The sequence below is a fragment of the Mauremys mutica genome, chromosome 4, assembly GCF_020497125.1.
Source record: "Mauremys mutica isolate MM-2020 ecotype Southern chromosome 4, ASM2049712v1, whole genome shotgun sequence".
NCBI classification, from domain to species: domain Eukaryota; kingdom Metazoa; phylum Chordata; order Testudines; family Geoemydidae; genus Mauremys; species Mauremys mutica.
In genome coordinates this window covers 133,188,015-133,209,227 of record NC_059075.1, presented here as the reverse complement: position 1 = coordinate 133,209,227, position 21,213 = coordinate 133,188,015, and the positions used below count along the sequence as shown (strand labels likewise).

General features: G+C 54.3%; 1 protein-coding gene across 1 annotated transcript in view; it reads left to right on the top strand.

Annotated features, from left to right (window-relative positions):
- LOC123369068 (F-actin-monooxygenase MICAL1-like) overlaps nt 1-21,213 on the top strand; it is a 43,691-nt gene that overhangs the window by 20,447 nt on the left and 2,031 nt on the right. The window contains exons 8-23 of the mRNA XM_045014434.1: nt 111-368; nt 2,103-2,218; nt 5,936-6,062; nt 6,625-6,694; nt 7,574-7,721; nt 8,246-8,433; nt 9,153-9,262; nt 9,545-9,595; nt 10,216-10,335; nt 11,222-11,396; nt 14,191-14,273; nt 14,450-15,167; nt 15,767-15,846; nt 16,276-16,377; nt 20,142-20,235; nt 20,403-20,502. Of these exons, the coding sequence (XP_044870369.1) occupies nt 111-368; nt 2,103-2,218; nt 5,936-6,062; nt 6,625-6,694; nt 7,574-7,721; nt 8,246-8,433; nt 9,153-9,262; nt 9,545-9,595; nt 10,216-10,335; nt 11,222-11,396; nt 14,191-14,273; nt 14,450-15,167; nt 15,767-15,846; nt 16,276-16,377; nt 20,142-20,235; nt 20,403-20,502 (2,540 nt within the window). The remainder of the gene's footprint in view (nt 1-110; nt 369-2,102; nt 2,219-5,935; nt 6,063-6,624; nt 6,695-7,573; nt 7,722-8,245; nt 8,434-9,152; nt 9,263-9,544; nt 9,596-10,215; nt 10,336-11,221; nt 11,397-14,190; nt 14,274-14,449; nt 15,168-15,766; nt 15,847-16,275; nt 16,378-20,141; nt 20,236-20,402; nt 20,503-21,213) is intronic.

Genomic DNA, 21,213 nt, shown 5'->3' with positions numbered 1-21,213 from the left:
TGCATCTTGATAGGTGGTGACGTGATCCCTTTGCTTTACAAACAAATATACTTTCGGGCACATGTGCCAGGAATCCCCTTTTGAGTAACCCCCCTACCCTATTCCCGCAGGACAAAGCGGACATAGAGAGCCTGCTGTCTGCTGAGAATGTCAATCAAGAGGCCCTCCTCAGCTATGCCAAGGAAGCCGCCAACTTCTCCACCAACTACCAGCTGCCTGACTTGGAGTTTGCTCTGAACCACCGGAACCGCCCGGATGTCGACATGTTTGACTTCACCTGCATGAACCGCTCGGAGAACGCGGCCCTGGTGCGCGAGTGCCACGGGGCCCGGCTGCTCATCGGGCTGGTGGGAGACTGTCTGGTGGAGGTCAGTGCCCCACTAACAAGAGACGAACAAGTGTGGGGGCAAGGGGGATGGGCTCTGGCCGGGATCCCTTTGCAGCCTTAGCTTGCAAGGCTGGAGGGATCTCCTTCCATGCGAGTGTCCCCTTGGCAGCACAGCCAGCCCAGGGGCAGACTTTATGCAAACCCTAATTCTCCCCGTCAGGCAGCAGACTGACCAGCCGCACTCCTCACTCCCGTTCATGGCAATGCCCGTGTTTCCCAGCTGTGGTGATTCTTCCTCTAACCCGAGACAGCATCTTTAAACACATGCTGTAGCAATTGGGGCAGTGTTGGTGTCATGCCAGGAGCCCAAGAGCAGCTCCTGATATAGGCCACGTCTACACCACCAGCTAGCGGTGGGATTCCCCTGCATGTGTCCAAGTACTGGTGCTAGCTTTCGTCGAGCTAGCGCCAGGATAAGAGCAGCGCAGCCGCGGTAGCAGGGGTACCGGCAGGGGAGGTGCGGCTTAGCCGGGCCCAGTATGTAGCCACCGGTTTCACGCAGGTTTATGCTTGGCCTGTGCTCTGCTGCCGCTACCCGCGCTATCGTGACTGTGCTGCGATTAATACTGACGCTAGCTCGATGAAAGCTAGCATGAGTGCGTGCACACGGACAGGGGACCCCCACCCCTCGCTCGTAGTGAAGATGGAGCCTTATATAGCATGGAGCCAGCTAGTAGTTTGAGCAAGGGCTGAGCATCAGGACTTTTGGTCCCATTCCTGACACTGACATTACGGAACATTCACCCCTGTGTGCCTCGGTTTCCCTCTCTGTTGAACTGGGATAACGACCACCCTGTGAGGCTGAGCAGGTTCATTAACGTGTGTGGGGCTGAGAGATCCCTAGCAAAAAGCACTATCCACGTGCAAAAGATGACTGGACAGTGGGCACCGAAGTGATGAGACTATCGGTCCCAGTGCCGGGCAGGGTTCTGTGTTGCCCAGCCACTCAGATCAAGTGCACGCTGGAGCCTGGGTTCCCTGCAAGCTGCATCTGAGACACATGGCAGAGCCCGCCCAGGGTTTGGAAATTGTCCAGGCCTCATTTAACTAGGCAGTTTCACACAGAGCTGTGTGTCTCCAGTAAGCTTTCCTTCTCTGAGCCGTGCCCCGCCCAGAGCCCCAGGCTCCTCTGAGTCTCTGGGCTGAATGCTGTCTCTGGCTTGTGTGGGCTGAGGGTCATCCTTCCAGCCAACCAGGGAGAGAGCTGACTCTCCTCTAATCTCTCCCCTTTGTTTATTCTATAGCCCGGGGTCCCATCCTCTATCTGAGCCCCATGGCTCTGTCCCCAGCACACCCTCCACTAGCAGCCTTTTGTCTCGGAGAGCTCAGCTTCCCAGCTGACACCCAGGCTCTGGTTTTTCAGAGGTCAGGAGTGGGAGTAAGGAGGGGAGAGGCTTGAAGCAGGAGCTCCCCAGATGAGTGCTCCCCTCTGCTGACATGCAGCTCTGACTTCTTCCACTGGAAGCTACTCAGGAAGGCAGCAGCTGTGTGAGTGCTGAGCACTGTGTGAGAACCAGCCTGGGTGGCTCCCAGTCACAGCACTCACCTTCCAGACCTCATGAGCAGGTTGCTTTTTGTGTGTGCAATTGCACTTGAAGCCAGAGGCTGTTGTGTGCCAGGGACCTCAGCCAAGACTCTGAAAATCCTCCCCTAGGGTTACTGAACACATGTGCAGCTCCCACCCCCTCTGCTCTCTCTGTCTCTTGTTTTATAGCCATTCTGGCCGCTGGGCACCGGCGTGGCGCGGGGTTTTTTGGCTGCCTTTGATGCTGCCTGGATGGTGAAAAGATGTGCGGCAGGAACCTCCCCGCTGGATCTTCTGGCTGAGAGGTGAGGACTCTCCTCCTACAAAGGTGGATGTGTGTGTGTGTGTGGGGGGGGTCCCGGTTGTGTGTGTTTGCTTGGTGAAGTACAAGAGCTATCAACCCTCATGCATCAGGGCACAAGCCAACCTCTAATGATAGCGGGTCAGGAGGAAACTTCCCCTGGGAGCAGGTAATCCCATAACTTCAGGGTGCTTGCACCTTCCTCTGAAGCAGCAGGTGCTGGTCACTGTTGGAGCCAGGATACCAGTCTACATGGACCCCTAATCTGATCCAGTCTGGCAATCCCCCGTTCCTAAATGTAAGGACAATCCCTCCTCTGGAGAACTTGGTGCCTTTGTACAGCAGGTAGGATACAGCACATCAGGTGCTCAGAGCACGAGGCGTCCTTAGATCCATGTGCATCAGCTCTTTCCAGGCCCCTGCAAAGGAGAGGCCTAGGTAGCATGGCTGCTGCGAGGGGCTCTGCTCAGAACCAAGTTGTGCATGGCTTATTTGGATTGGCAGTGGTGCCAAGTTGCTGGCTGACTCTGCCTCCCCAGCTGACTTTGCTGCCATGGCTCACCGCAGCAGGGCGTCCCCTCTCCGAGGGCATGGCTCAGAGCTGCTTTGGCAACCTTGTGGGCACGCAGGGGACTGGCTGGCTCAGGGCAGTGCGGAGCCTTTCACTTCCAGTTCACCCCCTGGAATCCAGCCCAGGGCAGTAACGGTGACTGTCTGGTGCCCTGTCTGAATTGAGTTTGGGTCTCAGTCTAGTTCCTAGTGGACAGGTGTCTATGTTGCACAACCAGCCATCACACGCACAACTGGGAGTCTCAGCAGAGAGGGCAAGGAATGACTGAGCTCTCTTCTGGCTCCTCGAGGGGTCCCTGCACGGTAGGGTTCGGGTGTGGGGGAAGTCTGCACGGTCAAGCTGGCACCTTTGCTTAGCACTAAATTCAGCCCTTCTCAAGACTATTGACTGCCAGGAAACACCTGATTGCAGGCTGTGCTGTAATAGCTGTGGTGTCTGCCTAGATCACTCGCACTCTGAGTGGGTCAGACCAATGGTCCATCTAGCCAGTATCCTGTCTTATCACAGTGGCCAGTTCCAGCTGCATCAGAGGGAATGAACAGAACAGGGCAATGTTGAGTGATCCATCCCCTGTTATCCACTCCCAGCTTCTGAGAGCTGCAGGTTTAGGGACACGCTGGCCATCTTGGCTAACAGCCATTGATGGACTGATTCTCCATGAACTTATCTCATTCTGTTTTGAACCCAGTTATACTTTTGGTCTTCACACCATCTCCTGGCAACAAGTCCCACAGATTGACTGTGCGTTGGGTGAAGAAATACTTCATTATATTTGTTTTAAACCCACTGCCTATTCATTTCATCGGGAGACCATAGTTCTTCTGTTATGTGAAAGGATAAACAACACTTTCCTCTTCACTTTCTCCACACCATTCATGATTTTATAGACCTCTATCACATCCCGCTCTGCAGTTGTCTCTTTTCTAAGATGAACAGTCCCAGTCTTTTTAATCTCTCCTCGTATGGAAGCTGTTCCATTCCCTTAATCATTTTTGTTGCCCTTCTCTGTACCTTGTCCAATTCTAATATATCTTTTTTGAGATGGAGTGACCAGCACTGCAGGCAGTATTCCAGGTGTGGGTGTACCGTTGCTTTGTATAGTGGCATTATAATATTTTCTGTTTTATTATCTATCCCTTTCGTTATGGCTCCTAACATTCTGTTCGCTTTTTTGACTGCCGATGCCTGTTGAGCAGATGTTTTCAGAGAACTATCCACAATAACTCCAAGATCTTTTTTGAGGGATAACAGCTAATTTAGACCCCATCATTTTATGTGTATAGTTGGGATTATGTTTTCCACTGTGCATTACATGGTATTTATCAACATTGAATTTCATCTGCCATTTTGTTGCCCAGTCACCCAGTTCAGTGGAATCCCTTTGTAACTCTTCACAGTCAGCTTTGGACTTAACTAGCTTGAGTAATTTTATATTGTCTGCAAATTTTGCCACCTCACTGTTTACCCCCTTTTCCAGAGCATTTATGAATATGTTGAACAGCACTGGTCCCAGTACAGATCCTTGTGGGATATCGCTATTTACTTTGCTCCATTGTGAAAACTGACCATTTATTCCTACCTTTTGTTTTCTGTCTTTTAACAAGTTACTGGTCTATGATAGGACCTTCCCTCTAGCTCCATGACTGCTTAATTTGTTTAAGAGCCTTTGGTGAGGGACCTTGTCAAAGGCTTTCTGAAAGTCCAGGTACACTATATCCACTGAATCACCCCGTCCACATGTTTGTTGACCCCCTCAAAGAATTCTAATAGATTGGTGAGGCATGATTTCCCTTTACAAAAGCTGTCTTCACTCTTCCCCAAACATCATTTTGAGATGTATTATCAGGAGTATTGTAAGCAATACACAAGAAGTAATTCTTCTGCTCTACTCCACACTGATTAGGCCTCAACTGGAGTATTGTGTCCAGTTCTAGGTGCCACATTTCAGGAAAGATGTGGACAAATTGGAGAAAGTCCAGAGAAGAGCAACAAAAATGATTAAAGGTCTAGAAAACATGACCTATGAGGGAAGATTGAAAAAATTAGGTTTGTTTAGTGTGAAGAAGAGAAGACTGAGAGGGGACATAATAGTCTTCAAGTACATAAAGTTTGTTACAAGGAGGAGGGAGGTAAATTGTTCTCATAACCCTCTGAGGATAGGACAAGAAGCAATGGGTTTAAATTGCAGCAAGGACGATTTAGGTTGGACATTAGGAAAAACTTCCTAACTATCAGGGTAGTTAAGCACTGGTATAAATTGTCTAGGGAGATTGTGGAATCTCCGTCATTGGAGATTTTTAAGAGCAGCTTAGACAAACACCTGTCAGGGATGGTGTAGATAATACTCAGTCCTGCCATGAGTGCAGGGGACTGGACTCGATCCCTCTTGAGGTCTGTTCCAGTCTTACGATTCTATGATTCTGTATAGTGTTCATCTGTGTGTTTGATAATTGTGTTCTTTACTGTAGTTTCAGCCAATTTGCCTGGTACTGAAGTTATGCTTACTGGCTGTAGTTCCCGGGATTGCCCCTGGAGCATTTTGAAAAAATTGGGGTTACATTAGCTATCCTGCAGTCATCTGGTGCAGAGGCTGATTTAAGCGAGAGGTTACATACCACAGGCAGTAGTTCTGCCATCAGATTTGAATTGCTTCAGAAGTCTTGGGTGAATCCCAACTGGTCCTGCTGATTTATTACTGATTAATGTATCAGTTTATTCCAAAACCTGCTTAATCTGCAACAGTTTTGCAACAGATTTGTCTCCTAAAAGGAATGGCTCAGGTGTGGGAATCTCCCCCCCATCCTCTGCAGTGAAGGCTGGTGCAAAGAATTCTTTTCACTTGTGTACAACGGCCTTGTCTTCCTTGAGTGCTCCTTTAGCACCTGGACCCTCCACTGGTCCCACTGACTGTTTGGCAGCTTCCTGCTTCTGATGTACTTAAAAAAATGTGCCGTTGGTTTTTGTGTCTTTAGCTACTTGCTATTCAAACCCTCTCCTGGCCTGCCTAATTACGCCTTTACACTTGACTTGCCAAAGTTTATGCTCCTTTCTATTTTCCTCTTCTGAACCCTCGGTTCTTTATCTTCCTCACTTTTGAGATCAGCGGCGCAGGAACAGCCGTGTGTAACCCGGCTCATTTCCTCTGTGCAGGGAGAGCATCTACCAGCAGCTGTCTCAAACATCCCCTGACAACACCAATAAAAACATCAGCCAGTACAGCATTGACCCTACCACTCGCTACCGTAACATCAACCTTCAAGCCATAAAGCCCAACCAGGTAACTCGTCCAGGCCACGCGGAGATCCTGCGTTGCTGGGGCTCCTTGCGGCAGGTGTCACAAGCACCAGCCCCTGTTCCTAAAGCCATTTCTCTCTCCCTGCCTGGTTTGTTACCTCCACCAAGGGATAATTGCATCCACTTGGCGCTGCCTTTGCATTCCTGGGAGCCGAGCACCGAGCGAGGTCTCTGCCCTGTTCTCACAGGAGTGATGGGATAGTCCAAATTGTAACCGCCCACCCCATACTGATTCTACCTGGCTGCTGCCCTTTGCCCCAGGGACGGGTGTACATCTGCACAGCTTGAGAGTCAGTGGGTAACACAGGAATGAACTGCAAATCCACGATGCAGCTGACTGTGCACAGGCCCAGTAAGCAAGCGAATGCAGCCAGCTCTGGGGAAGAGCCAGGGGTGAGCTGCATAGGTCGCTAGCCAGCTTGGTCTCAGAAGGAGAGAGGGCATGGCTGGGTGCTCTGTCAGAGGGCCGCATGCTCCTTGTGTTCCCTCTCCTGGGGTTTTGGCTCTCAGGGTGAGTAGAGCTTTCGGGGTGTGTCTCTCTGCAGGTCCGTGACCTGTATGTATTGGGGACGATCGAGATCGACCATAAGAAGAGAGGCAGTCGCAACAGCAGAGGCAAGTCTGGGGGCCCACCCCGGGTGTCCAGCTGCACGGATCCCCCAGCAGACCTGCCTTCCACCCTGTGCATATGCCACCCTCCTCACCCTGTAGAAGCAGCGGCTGGTGGAAGCTTCCCCCTTCACCCAGCATTGTTGCTGGGTGCCTGCCTGACTTTGCTCCCATCAGAGCCCCTTTCTCTCTGGCTTTCCACCCCTCTCGCTGACCTTCCCGGTGCCCTTTCTCCATGTACCCGCTTACACCCAAGCAGTGTGCGTTTGACCGAGCAGCAGTGGGGCTCGGTGCCCTCGGAGTGGGACGTTGTGCACCCTCTGGCGCCTCTTTTAGATCCTCTCCCATCTTCTCCTCCCCAGGGCTCTCCCTCCTTCCTCCTGCCCCACTTCCGCTCACCCCAGCAGCGTCCCAGGAGCCTTCGGGGGCCAGAGTGTCCGAGTGCTGCAGAGGGATGGGGAGCCGGGCCTGGGGCATGAGCAGTTCTTCCCTCGGTTTCTGGGAGGTGGCCTTGGGAGCCACTTGTTCCCCGATGGCTGGCAGGTCGCCATGGGAACCTGTCCTAGGCTGCGCTGGCAGGCTGCATCTGGGGGTGCTGTCGTCTTAGTAACAGCTAATAGGAGACACGGTCTCCCCGTCTTCTCCGTGAGCCGCATGCCCTTGCTCCCATGGTCTGCAGCCCAAGGAAGCGACCCACCTGCTGGACAGAAATGTGGCTGCCCAGAGGCCCAGGCCGGGCCTGCCCCCTGTACCCCAAGGCCCTCGATGGAGGTGATTGTAGGTTTCCCAGTTCTGATCCCCTGGCTGCTCCCTTTTACAGCCGTGCCCCTGCAGTCCCAAACTGGTCCCTGCATCCAGCCCCGTGCCTTATGCTCTCTCCTCCAGACGTCGGCAGGACCTATGAGGAGCTCCTGAGCTGGTGCCAGACCCACACGGCGGGTTACCGCGGCGTCACGGTGACGGACTTCACGCACTCCTGGAAAAGCGGCCTGGCCCTGTGCGCCCTCATCGACCACTTCCGGCCCAACCTCCTGTAAGGATCCACCCCGTCCCAATGGCTTGGGGATGGGAGGACAACCCTGGCTGGGCTGCCACAAAAGACTTGGCCCCCGGCTGGGAACGTGTGTGTGTCCCGGCGGTGCAGGCAGGGTGGCTGCTGCTGGGAATTCCTAGGTGCCGGTTTGTGGGGGGGTAATCTGTGTTTCATGGCAACTGGATGGTGCCTCCTACTACCCCACCCTGCACCCTCAAGGCTCTAGTTTCCTCCAACCTGATCTTTGCTCCCCCACCCTTGCTGAATGTTGCAGTATTTGATCCAATGGATGATCCCCCGTGTGCTGCCCAGTGCCGAGGGGTGCTTCTTCCACAGAGGCTGCTTCCTGCGTTGTCAGCCTGGGGGGCATGGGGCAGGCATGCAGCTGCCTGACTCTCATGTGCTTAGTTTGTTCCTTCACCGGACGAGGAGGGGGAAATCTAAGCTGGGTTAGCCAGGTTCCCCTTGCTCCTGAGCAGAGTCTTTCCTGTCCCCTCAGCCTGATGCCCTGTTTCTGTCCCTAGAGATTTCAACTCCCTGGACCAGCACAGTCCCATCAAGAACAACCAGATGGCCTTGGACATAGCAGAGCAGGAGCTAGGCATCCTGCCAGTCCTCTCCAGCACCGAAATGGCAGCCGGGGCCGAGCCCAACCAGCTTGGACTCATCACCTACCTGAGCCAGTTCTATGAAGCCTTCAAACCTTCTGCAGGTGAGGACCCTCCGGGGCAGGGCTGGATCTTGGGGGGTATCAGCTCCCAGCCCTGCATCTGCTCTCCCCCAGCCATGGTTTGGATAGTCAGGGTGGAAAGGACTGGGGGACGCCAGGTCGGATTCTGAAGTTGGCTGCTGAGCGGTTCCCTTTGCAGGGGACTCTGGTTTAAAATGGACAGTGGGGCTCATGGAGTTAGTTTTCCCCATCTCAATTTGAGTTTCCCCCCTACCTCGGGGGCTTATGTGGCACCCTGCCCCACGCAGATAAGGAGGAGCTATTCGGGGCTGGGTGGAGGGGTCCTTCTGCCTCGCTCTGGGAACCTAGTCCAGGCCCTGTGAGGTGCAAGTCTGTCTTGTGGCTGGAGCGGGCTGCAAGCCAGCCAGGCACGTCCCGGCACCCTGCAGAATTAGCTCCCCGGGCAGGTGTGCCTGCCACCCTCGGGAGTGAGAGCCGGATTTGAACCCTGGCCTCCCATGTGCTGACAGGGAGCCAAGCTGTCAAACACAGAACACCCAGCTCCCACGTCTGGACGCTGCAATTCACAGCCCTAGGGAGGCCTGAAGGTTGCCCCCTTCCTCCGCTGGCTGGAGGGATTGCGGCTGAGATGGCACATGCTCCCTTTCCACAGCATCCTGCCGAGGAATGCGGCCGGCCTGTGCGCTAGCTGCCAGGCTGGGCCTGGATCCCGTCACGAGCCTGTTTTCTCTCCCTTGCAGAACCAGAGGAGAGAGCGAGGAAGCTGCTGGCTCCTCCTGGCACCCGGGGAGCTGTCCTGTTCCTCAGCAAGCTCCAGAAGACTCTGAGTCTGACTCGCAAGCGCAACCAGGTAAATGCTCTGAGTGTTTCCCACTGTGCAACGGGCTCTGGGAGCCAGGGCTGTGCCCTGTCTACGGCCCAGGTGCTCACAAGGACCCGGATGATGTGTCCGGCACCCTGAGCCAACCCACTCCCTGGTAACACGAATGCCTGCAGCTGGCTCTGGTGAGCTGGCGCCGTTCCCTCCCTGAGCTGCCCCGGGTGCACTGGGGAACATACGCGGCTCTACCATAGGCCTGGACCGTCCTGCTGCCGCAGCGTTTCACTCAGGGAGCCCCGTCTGTGATTTCAGAACAGTGCCCAGAAGGATGCTGAGACCAAGAGGACAAGGAGAGAAACAGGGGTGAGTTTCCCTGTTCTCTTAAGTATATGTGGCTGGGGCCAGTTTAGGAGCTAGGACACAGGGGCCCAGGTCCTGCAGACATCCCCCAGCCTTGTCACGCTGTGAGGGCAGCAGGCTGCGTCCCAGGGAAGGGAACGCTTTGTGTTGCTCAGCAGCGACCTCTCTGGTTGCCTTGAGCGGTGGGAACCAGCGCTGGAGGGAGTTTTATTATGGAGAGAGTGGAGAGGGTGATGGGGGGTGCCATGGGAGCCTTGCCCCGTGTCCAAGCACCGGCCCGTGATCTGACATTTAGACACTGAAATCTGCGTCTGTTAATCTCCTCGCCATCTCTGGAGCCATTGCCCCAGATTCCAGAAGGGCACGTGGGCGTCTGTTGCAGTGTGTGGGTGAGAATGAGGCTCTGAGGCCCGTGGCTGTGTAAGGAACACGTGTGCAATGTCTGGACAGATCAGATCATGGCTGACAGATCATACACATGCATGTGCAGGCCACAAGCCCCCTCTGGCCCAAGGCCATGCGTGTAAGGGAGCAGGCTCCTGTAACAGTCACTGCAGAAGCTGCTGGCCTGCTCGCTGGCCATAGTCATGTGTTTCGATTTCCCCCGTTGGGTTGCTGTATAGCTGGAATCAGGGGTGGAAGACGACTTGTTCATTGCTGACCTTGGCTCAGGGACTAACCGCCAGGAGCAGCCTCAATCCACGGAGATCAACCCTTCCAATTCCACACTGGGCAGGCGGCAGGTTAGTCTCTGCTTCCCGGGAACCGTCTCTGTCACACCAGCCATGGTGGCTGGGCGGCCGGCCAGACATCTCCTGCGTTTGCTGTGACGGGGTGGGGGCCTTGCGAGGGAAATCCTAGCTCAGTTTAAAGAGCTCCCAGGGTGGGTATTGAGGCAAGGAACCATCTCCCTGTGCCACCGGTTTGAATCCAGGCCAGACTGGTGGTGGCTGGAGTATTTAGAGGAGCGGCGCCTAGTGGCTTTAGCATTGCTGTGTGTGAGGGGACATCTACGCTGAAGATGTGAATTCCAGCTCGAGGAGACGTACCCGCTCCAGCTGTGGTCGAGCTCGCATGCTATAAATAGAATACAGGTGCATAACCAGCAGGAGGGGCTGGCTGCTGAGGCTGTGCCGAGAGACTCGGAGGGGAACGTACCTGGGGAGCGGGAGCCTGTTGGCCCAGTGGGGCTATGCTCTAGTATTAGCGCCAGCCTGAGTACGTCTCCTCGAGCTGGAATTTACACCTCCCACCCCAGTGCCGATGGATCCTTAGTGCCAGGCCCTGGGGGGACTGTACTAGGTAGGGTTGGGGGGATGGGGCTGTGCAAAGCAATGCTTGTAGGGACCCCTCTAAGCTCCTCCCCACCAGTGACTAGTCATTTCCATCCCCCGGCCTGTGTTCCTAGGCCGAGTTCTGCTATCCCCACTCGGGAGCTATCACAACCCCCCTCGGGGCTCTGGCAGGCCGGGGCTGGAGCCCGAGTCCAAGCTCACGAACAGGGAGCCCAGCACAGTTAGGGCCTTGTGGGTGGCTGGCACTCAGATGGGCTGATCAGGGTTACGCGTGAGTAGTGCAGGGCAGCTGCGTAGATGGCCTGGCCCCAAGGCTGTCTGGCTTCCTCCGCAGAGTTCGCTCACCTCCCCCGCGGAGAGCAGCGACGCCTGTTACTTCTGCGGCAAGCGGGTGTACATCCTGGAGCGGGTCAGCGCCGAGGGGCACTTCTTCCACCGAGGCTGCTTCCAGTGTCATCAGTGTGGAACCACGCTGCGGCTGGGAGACTTCGCCTTCGATGAGGATGACGGTGGGTCCCAGGAACGGGGCTGGGTACAGAGACAAGCCCTGAGAAACTACAGGCCAGGGGCAGTCTGGGCTTCGTGATCCAGCCAGGCAGCTCCCGGAGCTGCCTCGTATCAGGCCCTGCCAGTCTTGAGTCAGCTGAGTCCACCGATCCCAACGGAAAGGCTCCTCATCTGAGCTCCATGCGGCTGAGTATGTGAGAGCCATAAACCAAAGGCCTGTCTGCTCTGCGCAAGGGTCTGTGCCAGTGTCTTGACTGGGATTTTCCACCCTCTCCCCATTGTGTGCCCTGTGCCAGCCGGCTGCTGGGATGTATGTAGGGTTATTTTTGAGACGGGCAGGGTCATAGAAACAGTAGATTGTTATTTAATGCCCTGTTTGCCTGGATTTTTCTCTTCAGCTCTTTCAACACCCTCCCATTCAAATGGAGAGGTGTGTGTGTGTGTGTGTGTGTGTGTGTGTGTGTGTGTGTGTGACACACACACGCCAGGAGCCAGCCCTTACCCTCCACACTGTTGTGATGCAGCAATGAAGGATGCTCACAACCCCCACAGGTGGAGCTGTATTCACGGGAGGCAGAGGGGGGGAGGTGTTTTTAAATAACGCGATACCTCTTCCCTCTAATTTGTTGCTACTTTAAAATTCCAGGGAATAGGTCTAGTACTCACCGAGTTTATTAACTCACTGAAATATTCGTCATGGCAGAGCACCAGCAGTTCCATGTAGGATATTCTGTATGGCACTTGCCCTAATCCAAAATGCCCTAATGCATCAGAGCAAAAATACATGTGACTGGCAGTGACCAACTGTGAGGAGGAAGGTCTGAGTTAAAGACCCGGGCAGCGACCAGGAAGAAATGCAGGATTTCAGTTTCCCGGTTCCATTAAGTTTACAACCTGCTTTAAAGGAACAATGTCAACTTAAAATCATGTGATTAACCAATGTTAATCTTCGCCCACGTTACTGAGAACTTCCAGCTTTTAAAAAGGAAGAGAACTGTAAAATCCAGTCTAGCCAGGGCCGGTGCAACCACTTAGGCAAACTAGGCAGCCGGCTAGGGCGCCTAGTGGTTGAGGGCACCTAAAAGCCCGCTCAGGTGAGGAGGTGTAGTGGAGGTGAGCTGGGGCAGGGGGAGTGTGTGTGTGGGGGGGCGCCCGCAGTCATGGGGGGGGGGGGCACACAGGGGAACCGCTCCCCGCCCCAGCTCACCTCCACTCTGCCTCCTCCGCTGAGCACACAGCCCCCGCTCTAAGTCTCCTCCAATCAGCGCCGCAAGCCTGGGAGGGAAAGAGAATTAGAGAGATGCCCGTGTGCTCAGCGGAGGACATGGAGCTGGGGGGGGGGGGCTTCCCAGGCGGAGTTAGCTGCTGTGGGGGGGGGGGTGTCTCCCCAGGCGGGGTTAGCTGCTGCGGGGGGGGGGGTGTCTCCCCAGGTGGGGTTAGCTGCCATGGAGGGGGGGTAGCTGCTGCGGGGGGGGTTCCCTGGGCAGAGGGGGCGACGGGCTTCCTGGGTGGGGGGCTGAGTTAGCTGCCTTGGAGGGGGGCTCCCCAGGCGGGGTTAGCTGCAGAGGGGGGGTAGCTGCTGCGGGGGAGGACTCCCTGGGTGGGGAGGGCGATGGGCTTCCTGGGTGGGGGGCTGGGTTAGCTGCTGTGGAGGGGGGCTCCCCGGGCTGGGAGAGCTGCAGAGGGAGGGTAGCTGCTGCAGGGGGAGGACTCCCTGGGCGGGGCGGGGCAATGGGCTCCCTGGGTGGGAGCCTGGGTTAGCTGCCGTGGGGGGAGAGGGGGGCTCCTCTGGTAGGGGGGCAGGTGGACGTGGTTAGCTGCTGCGGGGCGGGGGTGTTAGCTGGGGGTGGGGGTGGCGGAAGGTGGAAGTTTCGCCTAGGGCACGAAACTCCCTTGCACCGGCCCTGAGTCTACCTGTCACTATTCCTGCTGTTTGCTTTCCTCTTGGCATTTCTTCCAGCAATGGCAATGGGGGACGTTTGCTTAAAAACAACTGTTTTCAGTAGACAATAGTTTAAAAACCAGCCACATGGGAACATTTCCGCTGGCTGTAGGGTTTATAAAAGCTGCTTTTGTGTGTTTAATGTAGTTACTCTTGGGATAATCAGAATCGCTGAAAGGACACATTGTTTTCTTCCCTAAGGAGTGAGACAGTAACAAAGATAGAAGAATACAGCAGAGCTGATGCAGTGTAGGAGGGGAGCAGCAGTGAGCAGACGAATCCTGATTAGAAAAGCCGTGTGACTGATGCATAATATTTATATATTTAATCCATTTCAACCCATTTTTGCCACCTTCGCTTGGGTTCCTCTGTTAATCTAATACAGGCAGGAGGTTGCTCCATTTCCCTTAATTCTTTTATTCTGATCCGCTCCAGGAAGCGGTTATTACTGCAACCTAGATCTAGACCCTACCCTACCCTTACCCCTCAGCTTTGATCATTTCTTATTTGCATGGCCATAGTGCCCAGGAGCAGTCATGGCCCGTTGTGCTAGGGGCTGTACAAACACAGAGCAGAGACAGATTGTAAGCTCCTTGGGGCAGGGGCTCAGTATAAGACAAGGACATCAGACGGGGGAGTACAAGGGAACAATGAGACGCTGTTGGCCATTGTGGACGGCGATGGTCTCTGCCCACTAAGTCAGCCCGTTGAAATCAGTGGTGCTGCTACCTGTGGTAAAGGCGAGGGAGGGTAGCGGAGGAATCTGATCCATAGTGATGAGAACGTGGGTCCGAGTATGAGTCGGCAGCATCCCCACGAGTCCTCCTATGATGCTGTCTGGTTTCCCTCCCCAGGACACTTCTACTGCATGCTGCACTATTCCAGCCCCCGCAGCGTGGAGATGCCAGACAGCTTGCCCCATGCCGCCCCACAGGAGGTAGGTGGGGATGTGTCCTGCACTGGCCGGCTGGGCCCGTCACTGCAGATTTAGCCCTGTCCAGTAGCAAAGCAGTAAATGGACTCTGGGCTGATCTGGTAACCAGCTAGCAAATGCAGTTCCCCGGGGCTGCTTCCCAGCTGTAGTTCTAACCCTCTGCGTTTGGCCCCTGCTAGGATCCCTCCCAGGGCGCCCGATTCTGCTCCCCCTCCGACGCTGGCAGCCTGGGCTTGGCCACTGGGGCGGCGAAGCTGAGAGTGGATTCTGATGGGCAGGGCCCGCCTGGGAGCCCGTCCTCCTTCCCGAAACAGCTGGCAGCCGCTCAACCGTCAGAGCCGTGGGAGGGAGCTGGAGGAGCTGGGGAAGGCGCCGTTCCAGCCAGCGAGGACAGAGGCTCTGGCACGGCAGACATGCAGCAACCTGCAGCTCAGCCCTGCACTGTGCTGGAGGACAACATGGGAAGGCCCATCTCCTCCTGTGTGGCAGGCAGGGCCCAGCCTCAGGAGCCTGGCGCTGGCCTAGGAGATCGGGCCAACGGCTGGTCTCAGCAGGAGGAACAGAGTCTCCGGGAACACGGCCACTCAGGTGCAGCGCTGCGGCAACCCAGCCCAGAGCCTCGGCCTCCAGAAAAGGGGCCCGCAGCCCCCGACTTCAGGCAGGCCGAGGAGGAGGCGGAAGACATCAGGAAGAGGAAGAAAATTCAGCTGTCGCCCTTGGAAAAGCTCAAGCTGTCCACGCTCAGCCTGGACTCTGAGACAGAGAGCCAGGGGGGTCCTGGGAAGCACCAGGCAGGCTGGAAGCCGTTCCGAAGCGCCGCCTCGGCGAAGGGCCAGGGTGCTCCGGAGAGAGGGCGGGTCTCCTGGGTTGAGCCTATATTCAGCGAGGAGGCTGAAGGTAATTGCAGTCTCTGAGTCTCTGGTGCAGCTGAGTGCTCAGTTACCTAGCCAGGCTGTGAACTCCCCTCCCGCCTTTCCCCCAGCACCATGTATCTAGATGCTTTCTCCCTCTCCCCCAGAGCACTCGTGGGTGCCCCTGTGACTTACAGGGCAGAAAGCTGCCATGGTGGTGGCTGATCTCCCTGTGCCTGCAACAATACTGCCCAAAGCTGTAACTGAGGCCCAGGAATTTTAGTGGCCCCAGAGTGGACTGTGAAGGCTCCTGCCACTGTCCGAGCTGCTGTGTGAGACAAGGGGTGTGGGTCACAACCCAGTTTGTAGTAGACAGGCACCCAGCTCACAAAACCCACCATCACACTTGGTTCCAACTGGCTCCCCAGCCGGCAGACCTGGGCCCTGAATGAGCCATGGAGAAGCCTGGCCAAATGAGACCAAACGTGCTGTTCCCATTGCCAGCCACTTCCCCCCCTCTGAGCCCTGGGGCTCTGGGTATCTCGCAGCTGGGTCCACCAGCGATTTACAGCTGTGAAGGCGGGTTGTACCCCTGATTGCCAGGGGACCTGGCTAGTGCTAAATCAGCTGCTCTTCTCTGCACAGACATAGAGGAGACTGACAGTGATGACGAAGAGGAGGAGAAAGAGGAGGAGAGCCAAGACCTTGGGTACTTAACAGAGAACGTGAGTGTGATGAGTCTGAAGTCCACAGAGGTGTTGATGCAACAGACTAATACTAATGTAGCTACGTGGGTGTGACTGTGGGGCTAAGAGGACTTGCCATGGGGCCCTGTCTACACCACAAGGTTTAGCTTGCAGTAAGTGGGTCCCAGACTCTCTCTCTCCCTCCCGCCTTGATCACTTTTCCTTCTGCCCTAAACTTCACCTGGTCTAACTAGATTGTAGGCTCCCTGGGGCAGAACCCTGCCTCGTGCTCGTAAGTACAGGGCTGGCCAGTGGGTGGTGCTTCAAGACAATAAAGAAGAATCGAGGCTCATTCAATCAGCCCCAGGCCAAGGCCAGCCCTAGTCACTCAGGGCCTTGTGACCGCTCTGTTGAGCCCCATGGGAGGCATGCCCCCTTCTGACCCTGCCTCTTGTGCTGTGCTTCCAGCGTCTCCTAAGTTTGGGCGAAAAGGAAAAATATCCCACCTGGAAGAGAACGCTGACCCGCCGCGCCAAAGAGGAAGAGATGAAGAGGTTCTGCAAAGCTCAGGTAATGCCCACGCCCTGGTGCTGGGGGTGCCCTCTACCCACTGCCTGGATTCAGCGAGGAGGCTGAAGGTAATTGCAGTCTCTGAGTCTCTGGTGCAGCTGAGTGCTCAGTTACCTAGCCAGGCAGAGCAGAGACAGATTGTAAGCTCCTTGGGGCAGGGGCTCAGTATAAGACAAGGACATCAGACTAGTAAGGAATGGCAGGGGTGGGAGAATCTCCAAGAGTCACTGCACACATTGGGTTAGGAGAGCTCTCAATAGGCCAGTTCAGTGCTTCCTCAATACCAGCCCATCATACTGTCAGGGATTTTCTCAGTCTGGTCTTCTGTTCCTGTCTACACCAGTGGCTAGAGCTAGGAACGTAGACATGGCAGCATGAGAACAGACCAATGGTCCATTGATCTAGTCCCGGTGAGTAATGCTGGATGTTTCAGGGGGAGATGAACCCCTCACCATCCCCACTGATAGTGCATGCTATTGTGCATCATCTGTTTACCACGTTGTGTTAACTCCTGAAGTGTCTCGCTAACATTCCTCCCCCCACCATTATTCACTCACTCTCTTGGGCATTGATTTGGAGAATGGACTGGAGAGGACGCTTATAAAATTTGCAGATGACACCACACTGGGAGGGGTTGCAAGCACTTTAGAGGCCGGGATTATAATTCAAAACGACCTTGACAAATTGGAGAAATGGTCTGAAATCAACAAGATGAAATTCAAAAAAGACAAGGGCAAAGTAAAAGCAGCAAAGAGTCCTGTGGCACCTAACAGAAGTTTTGGAGCATGAGTTTTCGTGGGTGAATACCCACTTCGTCAGATGCATGTAGTGGAAATTTCCAGGGGCAGGTATATATATGCAAGCAAGAAGCAGGCTGGAGATAACGAGGTTAGTTCAGTCAGGGAGGATGAGGCCCTCTTCTTGCAGTTGAGGTGTGAAAACCAAGGGAGGAGAAACTGGTTTTGTAGTTGGCAAGCCATTCACACTCTTTGTTTAATCCTGAGCTGATGGTGTCAAATTTGCAGATGAACTGAAGCTCAGCAGTTTCTCTTTGAAGTCTGGTCCTGAAGTTTTTTTGCTGCAGGATGGCCACCTTAAGATCTGCTATTGTGTGGCCATGGAGGTTGAAGTGTTCTCCTACAGGTTTTTGTATATTGCCATTCCTAGTATCTGATTTGTGTCCATTTATCCGTTTCCGTAGAGACTGTCCAGTTTGGCCGATGTACATAGCAGAGGGGGATTGCTGGCATATGATAGCGTATATTACATTGGTGGACGTGCAGGTGAATGAACCGGTGATGGTGTGGCAGATCTGGTTAGGTTCTGTGATGGTGTCGCTGGTGTAGATATGTGGGCAGAGTTGGCATCGAGGTTTGTTGCATGGATTGGTTCCTGAGTTAGAGTTACTATGGTGTGGTGTGCAGTTACTGGTGAGAATATGCTTCAGGTTGGCAGGTTGTCTGAGGGCGAGGATTGGCCTGCCACCCAAGGCCTGTGAAAGTGTGGGATCATTGTCCAGGATGGGTTGTAGATCCCTGATGATGCGTTGGAGGGGTTTTAGCTGGGGACTGTATGTGATGGCCAGTGGAGTCCTGTTGGTTTCTTTCTTGGGTTTGTCTTGCAGTAGGAGGCTTCTGGGTACACGTCTGGCTCTGTTGATTTGTTTCCTTATTTCCTTGTGCGGGTATTGTAGTTTTGAGAATGCTTGGTAGAGATTTTGTAGGTGTTGGTCTCTGTCTGAGGGATTAGAGCAGATGCGGTTGTACCTCAGTGCTTGGCTGTAGACAATGGATCGTGTGGTGTGCCCGGGATGGAAGCTGGAGGCATGAAGGTAGGCATAGCGGTCGGTATGTTTTCGGTATAGGGTGGTGTTAATGTAACCATCACTTATTTGCACCGTGGTGTCAAGGAAGTGGACCTCCCATGTAGATTGGTCCAGGCTGAGGTTGATGGTGGGGTGGAAGCTGTTGAAATCGTGGTGGAATTTTTCCAGAGTCTCCTTCCCATGGGTCCAGATGATGAAGATGTCATCAATGTAGCGTAGGCAGAGAAGGGGCGTGAGTGGACGAGAGCTGAGGAAGCGTTGTTCCAGGTCAGCCATAAAAATGTTGGCATATTGTGGGGCCATGCGGGTGCCCACTGATCTGGAGATATATATTGTCATCAAATTTGAAATAGTTGTGTGTGAGGATAAAGGCACAGAGCTCAGCAACCAGTTGTGCTGTGGCATCATCAGGGATACTGTTCCTGACAGCTTGTATTCCATCTGTGTGTGGGATGTTTGTGTAGAGAGCCTCTACATCCATGGTGGCTAGGATGGTGTTTTCTGGAAGGTCACCAATGCACTGTAGTTTCCTCAGGAAATCAGTGGTGTCACGGAGATAGATGGCAGTGCTGGTGGCATAGGGTCTGAGTAGAGAGTCCACATATCCAGACAGTCCTTCAGTGAGAGTGCCAATGCCTGAGATGATGGGGCATCCAGGATTTCCGGGTTTGTGGATCTTGGGTAGTAGATAGAATAACCCTGGTCAGGGCTCTAAGGGTATGTTGATTTGTTCCGGTGTTGGTGTAGGGAGTGTCCTGAGTAGATGTGGGTATTCATCCACGAAAGCTCATGCTCCAAAACTTCTGTTAGTCTATAAGGTGCCACAGGACTCTTTGCTGCTTTTACAGATCCAGACTAACACGGCTACCCCTCTGATAAGGGCAAAGTACTTCACTTGGGAAGGAAAAATCAAATGCACAGCTACCCAATGGGGAAATAACTGGAAAGGATCTGGGGGTGATAGTGGCTCACAAATTGAGTGAGAGTCGTCAATATGATACTGCTGTGAAAAAGGCTGAGGCATGTTAACATAAGTGCCATGGTATGACGTGGGAGGTAATTGTTCTGCTTTACTCAGCACTGGTGAGGGTTGAGCTGGAGCCCTGTGTCCTATTCGGGGCACCGGACTTTAGGAAAGAGGTGGACAAATTGGAGAGAATCCAGAGGAGAGCAACAAAAATGCTAAAAGGCTTAGAAAACCTGACCTGTGAGGGAAGGTTAAAAAAATTGGCATGTTTAGTCATGCAGGGGGATCTGATAACAGTCTTCAGAGATGTTAAGGGCGGTTATGAAGAGGATGGTGATCAATTGTTCTCCATGACCACTGAAGGTACGACAAGAAGAAGTAATGGGCTTCATCTGCAGCAAGGGAGATTTAGGTTGGATATTAGGAAAAACTTTCTAACTATCAGGATAGTTACGCTCTGGATCAGGCTTCCAAGGGAGGTGGTGGAATCCCCATTGTTGGTGGTTTTTAAGAACAGGTTGGACAAACCACTGTCAGGGATGCTCTAGGTTTACTTGGTCCTACCTCAGCGCAGGGGGCTTGACTCAATGATGCCTCGCGATCCCTTCCAGCCCTGCATTTCTATGATTCTATGACAGGGCTTTTGGGCTCCGTTCCCAGCTCTGTGGCTGACTTGCTGTGATCCTGGACAAATCCCTGTGTTCTGTACCTCGGCTAGCCACAGTTTACAGACGGGGAAAGTTAACGCCTGCCTCCCAGGGGTGCTGAGCTTAGGCAATGATAGTGCATTGATTAAAGGTGCCGTACAAGGGTGACATCATTATTAGTTCCTGGCTGCTGAGAATTGGTCCTTGGCATCCGTTCTCCCTTGCCAGCAGCTGGAGAGGCCATAATTTGACCCTTCACTGGAGGTTAGAGTTGCTAGGAAAGGAAGACAAAGTATTCAAGTGACCTTTCTCTGGTGCATTCCAGTCCATCCAGAGGCGTCTGGAGGAGATTGAGGTGACGTTCCGGAAGCTGGAGGAGAAGGGGATACAGCTGGAGAGATCACTGCGAGGCGAAGGAGGTAGGAGGAATCCCAATGTACCAGTGCCTGCAGACAGGCACCACTAGGATGCACTGTCTCAGTGTCCCACAGGGACAGGTATCATCACCCCAACTCCCATTCACCAGCCCTTGTCTCCGGCACCTTTATGTCCTACCCACACAGTCTCCCCCCTTCCTGCCCCTCAGGGACCCAGTCTGAGCTGAAGACCCAGTGGATGAACAAGTTACTCTCTCTGGTGCAGAAGAAGAACAGCCTGGTTTCCGAGGAGTCGGACCTCATGATTGAGTAAGATGCGGTTGTGTGTGTATGGGGGTGGGGAGGTGGGGGGAGGTGCACTGGGATTCATGAGATCCGTGCTCCTTCAATAGCCCCACCTGTGCTCTGCCCCCCACCTGCCTCAGCCAGGACTGTCTCTAACAGTCCCAGCAGCTGCCCTTTTAAACAAAACTGCAGAGAAATCCTTCCTCCTCCACTAAAATTCAGTAGCCTGCAATGCGGCTGTCCCACACCAGTGGCATGGTCTGATGCCCCCGCGGTGGGAGTGAGAGGAGCTCAATCCACTAGAAAGACCAGGGCTCCTCCTTGCCGGGGGTTGCCCAGATTCGAGACTGAATCTTCAAATCCCAGCAACCTATCACAGTGGCCTAAAATGGCTGTTTCTATTTTCCAGCGTGCAGCTGGCCCCCTGCTCACATCTCCACAGCCAGCAGAGGGTGACATGAGCGCCCCATACAACTCTGAGCCTTTTGTGCGCAAAGTTGTTACACGTACACTGTGCCAAACGTGCTTTCGGTATTGCCCAGTTGTCCTGCCAATCCATCCCCCCACCCAGGAGTGTTACCGTGTCCTTAAACACACCTGCTGCCTCAGAGAGAGAGACACGGGGCAGAGGACTTCCTTCAGCGTCTTGCTCTGGGGAGCGGAGATCTGCCCAACACTGAAGGCCCACAGGGCAGAAGCCCTGGGCTGCTGCTGTCCCGGCTCTGGGGTCTGACA